Source organism: Anser cygnoides, chromosome 2 (assembly GCF_040182565.1).
Source record: "Anser cygnoides isolate HZ-2024a breed goose chromosome 2, Taihu_goose_T2T_genome, whole genome shotgun sequence".
Classification (NCBI taxonomy): domain Eukaryota; kingdom Metazoa; phylum Chordata; class Aves; order Anseriformes; family Anatidae; genus Anser; species Anser cygnoides.
This window is the reverse complement of record NC_089874.1, coordinates 55422019-55434600: the sequence shown is the minus strand read 5'-3', so window position 1 is coordinate 55434600 and position 12582 is coordinate 55422019. Positions and strand designations below refer to the sequence as shown.

The 12582-nt window shown below is 38.6% G+C and overlaps 1 protein-coding gene across 13 annotated transcripts in view; it reads right to left on the bottom strand.

Annotated features, from left to right (window-relative positions):
- The window catches only part of TNS3 (tensin 3), a 258576-nt gene that overhangs the window by 51944 nt on the left and 194050 nt on the right, over positions 1 to 12582 (bottom strand). For all 13 annotated transcript variants that reach the window (XM_066992134.1, XM_066992135.1, XM_066992142.1 and 10 more), the window contains 3 exons: positions 6602 to 6774; positions 6171 to 6288; positions 5988 to 6071 (listed from right to left, as the gene is read on the bottom strand). In XM_066992134.1, the coding sequence (XP_066848235.1) occupies positions 5988 to 6071; positions 6171 to 6288; positions 6602 to 6774 (375 nt within the window). The remainder of the gene's footprint in view (positions 1 to 5987; positions 6072 to 6170; positions 6289 to 6601; positions 6775 to 12582) is intronic.

The following is a 12582-nucleotide window of genomic DNA, read 5'->3' as shown; positions in this document are numbered from 1 at the left end:
GATGGGGAACAGTAGCTTTGAAAGAATCTTGTTCATTTGGTCACGTAAGGTTAGGTTATAAACACAGCAGACGGGGTTTCATGCAACTGTAGAAAGTTAGCTGACAATTACAGACTGAAGGAGTGTTTTTATACAAGCTTCACCGCTACAGACTTTAAGTACTTTAATAGTCAGCCCTTTATCCTCTATCCTATTCATGCCAGTGGCTTTAAGAGCATGACTACAGAGCTGTCAAGACCTTAGTGATCATACATAAATCCAGCAACAAAACTATCACTGCATTCAAGTCAATATTTACTTTGCTGGTTGCGATTTTGTTGTCCACTGAGTTTACAGCCTTCAGCACTGGGCAGATTCTAAGGTGACAGAGCTGTGACCATCACAGTGCTAACAGGCTGCTATTTTGGTATTCTTTTCTAACTAGCCATGGGCCTTTTCTGACCTGCTTTTATTCTCAAGATTAACTCAACCTGAAATTTCCAGAATTTCCAAGTTTTCCTAAATGGCTTCTGAAAACAGTTCTTTGACACGCAGCCATTTGCAAACCTTTTAATGAAACTGTGTGGTATGCTGCCTCTGGTGCATAGCAATGTTCCAAATAACATTGGTTATTTTCTCCTTGACAGAGCAAATACAAACTAGAATGATATTGCCAGAATAAATATCGTATACAGAAGGACATATTTTGAACATATTTAACATTCTCTGTTTTGTTTTGTAATGTTTTCCTACACTTTGCTTTCTTTTTCAAACATTCTTCATTACAAATTCATTGCCAAAATATTTGTGGCGATTGAATACAGGCAGGCAGAGTTTTCAAATTACTAGGCTGTCCCTCAGGCATAGAAATAAATGGTTAAAAAAATATCTAGGTACAGCAGGAACTTTTTCATTAACACTATACTTTACAATTTCTTATAGTAAGAGCACAGAATGAGGTCTATCTTAGTTATGTGGTTCTCAGCTTTCATGTAGAAGGACAGTTTATGCATACCCCACTGAGTAGGCGGTTTTATTAACTCTCTGAGTGGGTCATCTCCCAGCTGGGAGTGAAATCAGTTTACAGAAACTTACAACTAACAGGCACCCTTGAAAACCACGGAATGAAAGGTATTAATAATACACTCTCTTTTGACCAAATATAAGAGTAGCAAAATGACAACACTGAAAAAGAGAAAGCCAAAACTGATGTGTAATCTCAAACTACCTTTAAAATACTTTAAATATTATTTTGCAGAACAAAACATAATTTGCTTACCATTGGATAATCTTTTGCTGTGACCTACAATAAGTGTAGAATGTTCTACATAAGTACAGAATAAAATCATCATCTTAGGCATCCTATTATAGGAAACTAGGAGCTATATCTATTCGCTGCATTCTATACAGACAGGAACCTGAATGCTCAGAAAAAACACTCTTCTTGGCATCATTTATACAATTTTTTTCATTAATGCAATATAAACTTTTCTGTCATTTATATGATTAATCTTTCTGAGTTTGGTGAGTAAAATACATATAAATGAAAACTCAGCTTGGCTCCAACAATTAAAAACATCTGAAAGAAAGTTTCCTTCACTTTCTTAGGGATTTCATTAACTTGTTCTTCATTTATCTTCTAAGGGGAAAAAAAAGTGTGTAAGCAAAAATGTCAATACAATAAATGACAGTAATAAGAAATCACATTTTTCAGGCTTTTTAAGTGATAAAACTGTCATGCAGGTTTATTCACATTAAATACTTTGACTGAAATTTAGCCTAGAAATAGTTGAAGTCAAAAAATAAAAAGACAAAAAATAATCTAAGTATTCAATGCATGTTGGGAAAAAACAGTGCTTGGGGAAAATAAAATTGCTAAGATATTGTTCAAAAGCCATCCTCAGAGCTTGTATGCTACGGGGAAGAAGCCAGGCCACACTCATGCCAAACATAAAAATGGAGGGGAAAAAACTTAATGTACCTATGGTCCCTCAGGGATCCAAAAGTCACCTGGGGGAAAAAAAAAAAAAATCTCATATACCATGTGTTTAGAGCAGATGGCGTCGGAAAAAGCTAAGAGGTGAAAATAAGTGAAAGCAAACTGAGAAGTCCAAATGGTATTACAATAATTGTCTGATTTTCAGATACAAGGCTTTTTGAAAATATGTAAGTAATATGCAGGCAACAGAGAATAACCTTAAACCTAATACTTAAATCAGAAATTGTAATCGTTTATTGTAAACGTCTGTTTGTTGGACAAAATGCTTATGTAGTTAACAGATATATAGAACAAAATGAAGTACCACTTCTTCTTATGAAGAAAAATGTTGATCATCTTCCCGAGTACATAACTGTGTTTGCAAAATGGTAAACAAACATAGGAACGCAGAGAGAGAGCATACAAGTAAGTGCTCACCATGTAATTTTGGTGCAATTTACTAACCATTACAGCAAGTACCTTATGCAAAGTCAATGTATTTTCACTGACCATATGTAACACATGAATTTGCCTGATGTTCAGCGTAATACAGGTCACATCAGACCCTGTCCCTTGCAGAAGCTTGTCTCACTGAGCTTTTAGAAAATTTTAGCATGAAATATTGCTGTTCAAGCATCAAAAGAATTTCTGATTCTGTTATCAGATACAACACAGATTGCAACCCAAAATATATTAATGTTCCAGAACATTTTATCAAACTACAGTATCCAAAACCAATGCAAGATGGAGTATACAATGATCTTTCAATGATCAATGATCTTTGACAATGATCTTTATTGTATAAATCCAGTAACAAGAATGACATCTTTTTGTCAGCTTAGACATCTCTCAGCAGAAGAAAACACATTCATATTGTGTTATACTGCTGCTTCATCACATACGATCTTCCATGGACCTGGCCCTCCCCAGCTTTTTCTGTTTGGGTAGATTGTATTCTTCATAGCAGTAAAGACAAGCTTTAAAGCAGTAGAGACAAGCCATGGCATAAGCATGTCAGGGTCAATTGCAGGACAATGAAAAACATAATACAGACCTTGTCACTCTGCCTTGTAGTAAGCATCATAAATTTCTTGTCTCTACTTCTAATTTTTATTGATTACAAATAACATCAATATAAATATATTTATTTTTTTAAAAAGGAAGGAAAGGCAAAAACAAGAAAAAAAAAATGCACCCTTGCGTTCAGGAGGACAGAGTTCATGTCAAGCATCCACTGAAGTGGTTGCACTCATGTTCTAAACAAAGAAACCCATGTCTGGAAAAGTTCCATGCATATCTCTTCATTTTGTTTTGGACAGTATACCTTATATAAACAGTGAGGGGGAGGACAAGGAGAGAGAGGTATGAACAAATATTGTATGAATTTTTTTCATATTGTGGAGAAAGTTTTTGCACATCAGAAACTGAATTTTTCCCTCTAACAAATCAGTAACACTTTTATTCCTTATGCTGTTAACCCTGCTAACATACAGGAAAAGTTTTCATTTCAAAACTTTAGCTTTTTTATCACATAATTTATGGACGTTTCACTTCCTTTTCAACTCAGTGACTGTAAGAAATGACAAGCAGGGAATAACAATATAAAATTACAATCAGCAATACATTTTTGCAGTAAAGGACATCTGTTAGGTTGAGGTTTTACCCTACAAAAATTTATGAAACACTCAACGCTCTACTGGGTGATGTAACAGAATAAGCCTACGTTAATCAACAGGGAAGAATTTAGAATAGAAGTGTCTCTGTCAGATAAAAATATGGTATGTGTTAGAAAAACAGTGGAAATACATCAGTGTCTGATCTTGAATAGCTCCATGACATCATGAGGAGAAAACAATACCTTTTGACTACTTTTAGAAAAGATGCATCTCAGATGTGTAGTAAAAGCTTTGAGTTCAGTACCTGGGTTAAGCTCCCTGGCAGGTATGAAAAAGCCCTACACTTGCTAGAAGGCTTTGAGATTCCTCAAAAAAGCAACAGTGCTATCGTTCCACCATATGTACTTCTTGAACTATGCAAGAATACTTAGGCTGTTTGGAGAATATGGAAAAACAGGATGTCAAGTCTTCTCCTTGCCAGTACATGGATAAAGAATTATAGATAATCTACCCTTGTTCTATGGAACCCTAGCTTCTGCTGCAAAACAGTGCCTTTTGTGAATGCAGACTTTCTGCAAAGCTCTGTTTATGCTCTGGCTGTGGCTGAGGAAAGGGCAACTTCTCATGTCCAGCCTGAGGCGTGAAAGACAGGAAGACTCTGAACTGTAAGGCGTGGTTAGACAAAGTTCAGTTTTCTGGCAGGCAGCTTGCTTGTTACTTCTATATACAAAGGAACTTCCATTAGCTGTACCCTGTATGAAACAAGGGAGCCTTTATAAGCTTCAAAATGGCCTACAAATAGTGCTTCTGTTCTTTCACTGATGTATAGTACTCTCCCATGAGATATACAATGGCTATTGTATTACAAGAAGAGTTGTATCTGGGTTCTATCTGGAGCCTGAATTATAAAACTAGCCAATTTATAGACCGCTCATATTTGTCTCAAGAAACAAGGTGCCTTTCAAAAGGTAATTCAGAATAAACTCCACAGGTGCCACATTACTTGCCAGTTATGTAAAGAAAGAAAAAGGGTAATTGAACTATGACAGCGAGCAACACACTGTACCAGCAGCACTTACAAGAAGGAACTGCATGCCTGAACCGAGACTGAAGAAGGCTAAACTTGCTCACTTCTGAGAGAGAACAGGGCTCTGGAAAGGAATTCTGTTTCCTCTAGCTAACATAGACAGAATGTCCCAAATTCATGGAAAGAAAGAACCATTAAGACATAGGTAATGAAAAGGAGACACATTATGTAACAGCGCTGAACTGACTTTTCCTAACAAAGTGGTTTCACCAGGAAAGAAAATGAAGATGTCTAGGGCTAACAGAAAACCATTTTACGCCATGTTTTGTCAGGCGACAATGAAGATAGTGGCCGTCACTTCAATAAATACTTCAAGAATAAGAATTAGATGCATTTATGACATACAGTACAGTTTACAGCAAAAATAACTTATAAAAGATCCAATAATTTTGCTATTTGATATACATAGAGACTGGATGTCACTGTAATTCTTGAATATAGCATACAAACACATTTATTATTTTCAAATGTATAATGTAATACTTTTCTAAAGTAGCAAAACTACTGACTTCTAGTCAGTGAATTCTGTCATGGTATGATAAGCACTAACTACACTGAAAGCTATTCTCTACGAGGAAATGGGGAGGAAATAAGACACTAATATACAGAAAGACAATAAGAGAGAATTGGTAACCAGATGATACAGCATCCTCATTACTAACTTGGAATGCAGACAAGCAGAAAGGTTAAAATGCAGAACAAAACAATTTCTTGTTCAAGGGTAATCTGAACTGAGACAAAGGAACAATATCTTAATGACAGAAGTTAAGATTCAAGACTCTGTGACTCTGAAGCTGTATGACTCCAAGCTCTATGACTGCCCAGCTGTATGGTAAGTTTCATTTGCACAGCAAGATGGCAACATGGAGGTTACCATTTAGTAGAAGGTTTCCTACTAAAAATCAAGGAACTCAAATCTACTAACAGAGGAGTATTATGATACTATCGAATAACAGCAATGAGATCTTCGAACATTGAGACTACACAAACATACAAAGAACAAGAGCAGGAAATTCTTATACACTGAACTCCATTCTCCCTTATCGCCATAATGCAACTGCCTGATTGCTCCGCACTGATTTTGGACACTGAACATGAACATGGGACTCCCTGTTGGCAGTTAACATCATTAAGTCTTTTTTGAATAATTTTTCATTGTTTATTTCTTTTTGATATGATCACAATACTACTGCTAAATTCTACTTCTCTGACTTGCACGTCTAAATTTATCGTGTGCCTCTTGTTTATAAAAGAATAACCACTATTTTGTTAGTTGACTTCATACACAGTTCTGTTTCAAATGATTTAAGTAGTATGAGGATCTTACCAGGACTGGTTCTGTACAGCTCAGATGGGCTGCTGACCTTTAGGCTGGAGGCAATCTGTTGATGATGTAATGGGGGCGTTTTCACTAGGAGAGAAGGAAAAATACAGTTCCTCTTCAGTAACAGATAAAATGTTAATAGCACTATTTTAATAAATAAATAAATAGATGCAGACATATCCTTACCATATGGTGTCTCTGGTGACAGTGGAAAAGCTGGTGTAGATGGGACAGATTCACTTCCATTTTTGGCTGAGGAGAAGATTCCCCCATCTATGTCATCTTGGTAACATGTCACAGCCATCTAGAAAGGGCACAAAAAAGCAAAATTACAGCATGAAACTTTCCACTTAGTCTTACAACACAGAAGTTTTCTTATAAACTCATCCACTGTTCCAGCACAGAAATCTTAGAACATAAAATCATGTAAACATATATAGAGGACAAAAAAAGGACAGCCTTAAACAATGAATTGCATTTCTAAGGCAACTCTTCTTATTGCCACAATGCAACTGGCAAATTACTTTACATTGATCTGGGGCACTGAACATGGACATGGAACTCCCTCATGACCATTCACTTCATAAAGCTTTCTTGTAAAATTCTTCATTGTTTACCTCTTTGGTCTCCCCTAAAGGAATTAGTGATCCTGGATTTACAGCCTGGTCAGCAGCAGGAGACTTCATCCATCCACACCTGCTATACAATGGCTGCCCAGGGAAATCATTGTCATACTGTCCAACACTTAATTTTCTGTTCCTTCCCACTGTTGCATCATCATCTTGTGAACCTGTTGATGACAAACAAATAAACCAATTAATAAGTCAATCTTTTTTTTTTTCAGTTAGAGTTATTAAAACAAATTCCTCCTATGGTGTCTTCAATGATTCTGTTCAAGGATGCTCATGAAATAACCGGTTTCATAACTGCTTTATAAAACAACACAGATGGGAAAAAAAAAGGCAAACAAACAAAAAAAAAAGCCAGCTGTAGTGTTGTAGTTAGCCTTGCTGTCAGAAGCTGGAACATATCTGCAGTACACTTGGTTCCAGTGGAGTGAAGCTAGCTGCATGTTTTGCTGATGTTCATTTTTGAAAGAGGTTACTTACGCCTGATGCCACTGGTAAAGAATGTCAGCAGGGGCCGCTACAGGCAAACAAATGGGAAACCTTTATCTCCAACCCTAACACAGGTTTCAGCAGTAAAATCGTAGCTGCTTTCCTGCACTCCATTTTCCCAGAAAGACCAGCTTTTTAGCTGTGTCTTTATAACACAGACCTTGGACCTTATAAATCCAGCTCACTGTACACTTTTTGTGACACACACTTAATGACAGAAATTAGGTATTAGGTATACACAGGAGCTGCAACATTTTGGATTCTGAGGAGTACAAAAGATTAAGCTAAACCAGACCAATCCAAGTTATTCAGGGGGCATAAAGCAGTATTCGTTTTGAGCATCACTATTAAAAGACTGTCACCAGATACAGCTTCATGATTAGCAGCACCTTTTATTTAGTCAGGCCTTGAAACCATAACAATATGAGTCAAAAGCATGCCCTTCATCTAAAACAGTAGGGAAAGAGAAAAGTTTTCAGCTTCCAAATACATTCATTTTATGATCTGAAGCAGTTGACAGAAGCCAAAGCATAGAATCTGGTAGGCAGTATAAGTGCCTATATCTTCGATAACATTGCAAAATTATAGATATTTATTGCACAAATAGGTATCTGCATAGGAGAACAATTTTCATTCAAGATTAAAATTTACACGGGGATTTCAGCTTAAAATCCAAAATACTTAAGTGGTTCTTCATTGACATACATATGCAACATCCTGATGAATTTGCTAGTAATTAGTAACTAATCTAAATAAATAAACAAAACTATAGGCGCTTTCAAAAATCTTGCTGTGCTACATTCAAAGCCACTGTGATAGTAACTACTACTAAAGCCAATAAAAATGAATTAATAAATTAATGAATTAATTAAAACTGCTATTCACTTCTGGAATTTCCAGGGTTACAGGGAAACAAACTAATTTGTTCAGTCTCATAGAATCATAGGTTGGAAAAGACCTCCAAGATCACCTAGTCCAACTGTACCCATACTACCAATATTACCCACTAAACCCTGCCCCTAAGTACCACATCCAACCTTTCCTCAAACACTCCCAGGGATGGTGATGCCACCACCTCCCTGGGCAATCTGTTTCAAGCCTGAAATGGCTTGAATTTAAGAGATGGACAAATAAGCAAAGAAGTCAACAAAAATGACTTTAGCTTAGTTTATTGGTTTTGCAAATTTAGTCAGAGTTCTTCAGAGCTTTCTCACTTACTTCAACAGATGACTAGAATTTTTAATTTAAAAGGTGTCTTTTACAGTGAATAAAGTGTCAGGAGTCAAAACATACTAGAAGTCACATGTGTTGGGTCTGTTTGGGATGGAGTCGCCTTTCCCTGCAGCAGCCCACGTGGCCCCCTGCTACCAAAACCTTGCCACATAAACCCACTACATCACATCATTCATTTTTGTCCTTGTAACTTAGCTTGAAGTTTTGGCACAACTTCAAAAATATCCCGGGGCAGATATTTATTCTTTTAAAAGCATTTTGTATAGCCTCATTTCTCTCTTTCACCTTGTGAAGTACAAATATATTTGTTTTCCCTAAGGAACAAATAGTAACATTCCAACAGGTTTTCATCAGAACTGCATCAGGCATTTGTTTTGTCAGATGGTTATTATTGCATCAGTGGTACAGCTAACAGAAGCATATATGTGTGTGTGTATATATATATATATATATAGTTTAAACCATAACCAACTGCATAAATTACAACCAACCTGGAAACCCCTTACAACAGATAATTACGAAATCAGATTTAAAAGAAATGCATGTATCATCATCTTGATGTTTACTCCTCAATAAAGAGCTCTAAATCACATTATGACTTGTGTGTTCCTTTTGTCCATGAAAATGTGCAGTCTCCTTTAAAAAATTTGATTACTTCAGGCCACTCAAACAGTTTACCCTTCTGTTCTGTGTAAGTTTTCTTGAAAGAATTTCTTTTTTTTCCTTTTGAAAACAAAGCATTGTCCCTTATGTCCCTTGGAAAAAGGGACAAATAATGTCCCTTTATGTCCATTGGAAAGATGTTGAAGGGATCAACAGCACAAGTAGTGTTCTCCTCTGTCCTCCCCATTAGTGACTGGGACCCAGGAAGAAGGAGATGAACAGGTCAAGTGAATGAATGGTGAAGAGGCTGGTGCCATGCCCAAGGTTTGGGGTTCTATGACCTTGGACGTGCCTTTGAGGGACCAGGCATGCTGACACTGGATGGGGCACAGCTGTCCAGGTGGGGCAAGAGTGTTCTGGGCAGCAAGGTGGCTGGGCTTATCAGGAGGGCTTTAAACTAGATGGAGGTAGGGGAAGGGGATGCACCTCTGAGTGAAGAAAGAACACTATCACTCTAAGTAACAGCAGGGAAATATTTGTGAACTGTCCCAATGTAATCAGGAAGGGTTCTAGAAACACAATACGACCGATTGCCAAGCTGAAATGCCTCAACACCAATGCACGCAGCATGGGAAACAAGCAAGAAGAATTAGAAACCTCCTTCTTCATGACTGTAGGAAGTGACGCAATAACACTTAACCAATCATACAATCATACATTGTCATATATCTTAATGTTTAAAAACAAATAAAAAAAATCCTAGAACAATTACTGTGATATTTTTTTTTTAAGATCACACAGTCAGTCTTTAAAAAAAATCTAACTGCCTTCTGAATTGTATGTAAAGTAAAATCATAGAAAAATATAATGGTTTGGGTTGGAAGGGTCCTTAAAGATCATCTAGTACCAATCCCCCTGCCATAGGCAGGGATGCCTTCCACTAGACATGTACGGTGCTTAGCTGCCTGCCAGGTTAAACCACGGTCCTCCTTTTGGTGCCCAATGTGGGGCTCAAAGCATTGAGAAAAATGACAGATCTCACCAGAACGTGTTAAAACAAAATTGTTATAAGCCTTAGAACAGTTTAATAGCTGCTAATTACAATGTGGATTTTTTTGATCTCAAGTCTGCTGTGCTTGTTTTCTGAATTGTGTTGTATAGCACATTACTTACTATATGTGTTCCCTGTTGTGTTGTTTATCATTTCTGGGAGCTGGTTTAAGGTTATTATTTTGCTGTACTGTGTAACACTGGCTTCCGATATGATGAAGTTACTAGCCATGAGACTAATTTGGTATTTGTATTCAGCATTGCCATCACCTCCATACTTCAGAAACCATCTCTCAATTAATAATTATACCTTTCACCTTTTCTCCTCAGGGAGCCAATCTGTGGGGGGAACAAGGGGGAATACTTTTCCCACTTGTTCACTCTCCCTTTCTCCTTCACCTCCCCTTTCTCCTCCAGGCTAGTTACGATGGCTCTTCAAAATTTTGAATATCCTTGGGATATTCAAACCAGCATGTTCCTATTGTTAAGTCTCCTGAATGCACTTCAGGTTTTGTTTAAAGTTAAACAACTACTTAGGAATGCCTTCCAGAGATCAGTCCCAAGGCAGTACACTTATGAGTGGCAGGGAGCATGGGAAGAGATGGGCAGGTACCTAGAGCACTCCAATTCTTTGGAACTTCACCCCTGAACAAGTGTGGAATCTGAAAAAACTGGCAGGATGCTTGTAAAAGGTGCCAGATCATCCCCCTGGCAATTCCAAAGAGACACAAATCACTGCAGCGTGCTGGGGCTTGCTGTATGCTTACCAAGCCACAATACCACCACAACTCCTGTGACAGGCCCCGCAGCCACTCCAAGCCCTTCATTGGGCCCAGCAGCCACTCCAGCCTCTGTGACAGCCCCCATGGCTGGGCCAGAGAACCAACTTATGCCAGTATCAGTCGATCATATACGGAAGATGAAACAATGGAGGAGAAAGTCAGGTCGGGAGTGGGGGTGAGTGTGGGGGTGTGAGCAAACAGCTGTGTTGTGCTTAGCTGGCTGCTGGGTTAAACCACAACAGGGATGCATGCAACCCTAGAGAGATCCTTTGTGTGGTAAGTCATGGACAGGAATTATGTTGGCTTAGCTGATGACTTCAACATATTACGGAAAGGGATCTGACTATCTTTAATACATGCACATATACATAAACATGTCTTATACGTATTTGTATGTGTATCTATCTTTTACATAAATTTCATGATGCCAAGGAGAATTAATTTTATTACAGTGGTTAATATTATTTATTCATTTTATTACAGTGGTTTTCTTCCACATCAACAATATTCTCATCGTTCATGCATATAATCTATAATTATATAATATTATTTAATTATAATACTTATATAGATTATAATCTATAACTGTATGTTTACCCGTTAAACTTATTAGGTTCTGTGTGTACTATTTATTTCTGCTGTGGAGATGGATTCCAATGTAAACTCTTATTTAAAAGTGCACTTAGACTGAAGGTCTTCCTTGCTGCAACCAGCAGCTGATTATACTTCTGCTACTTCTTTGCTGCATGCTAATCAGTGCTTAACAATGTGACACTGACAGAGCAGCTGTTGTGTGACAGCTATGAGTTATGCTGCTGGTTCACATGGGCACCAGTGATGCAGCCAGGAGCAGCCTGAGGAGAATCAAAGAAGGATTACAGAGCCCTGGGAGCAGCAGTAAAGGACTCAGGAAGTCCTTTCATCCATGCTCCTGATCAAAGGGAAGGGGACTGAAAGGGCCAGTTGGATCTGGCAAATCAACAGATGCTTACAGGACTGGTGCCACAGACAGGAGTTTGGCTGCTTAAACCATGGGACCGGCTTTGAGAAACCTGGTCTGCTGGGGGCTGATGGGGTCCACCTGTCAGAGCATCTCTGTAGAGCATCTGTGGTGATAGGTTGCCAACCTGGTGAAGAAGGCTTTAAACTAAAGCCGCTGGGGAAGGGGAACCTCAATCTATCCCACTCCTCCCACTTTGATGCTGGTGTCAGCGACAGATGCCCAGAGTGTGCGGATAAGGGTCATGGGTCAGCAGGAGAGCACCAGAAGAGCAGCACAAAGGAATGCCAGCCACTCCAGCCAGTAATGCCACATCGTTCAGGGGCCCAACTTAAATGTCTCTATGATAACACACAAAGCATTGGGAATAGACAATGGGAGTTAGAGATGTATGCACGCCTGCAGGACTGTGACCTCATTAGCATTACAGAGATGTGGTGGGATGGCTCCCATGACTGGGGTGTTGGAATGGAAGGATACAGGCTCTTTAGGAAGGACAGGCAGTGGAGATGAGGAAGGGGCATTGCTCTCTATGTCAATGAGCAGATGGAGTGCATGGAGCTCTGCCGGGGGAAGGATGAGGAGCTGACAAAGAGATTATGGGTCAAGATTAAAGGGAGGGTATGGACAGGTGATATTGCAGAGGGGGGTCTGCTACAGGCCACCAGATCAGGAAGAACAGGCGGATGAGGCCCTCTGTAGATAGATAGAAACAGCCTCACATTTGCAAGCCCTGGTTCTCATGAGGGAATTCAACCACCCCAATACCTATTGGAGGAACAGCACAGCCGGGCATAGGCAATCCAGGAGGT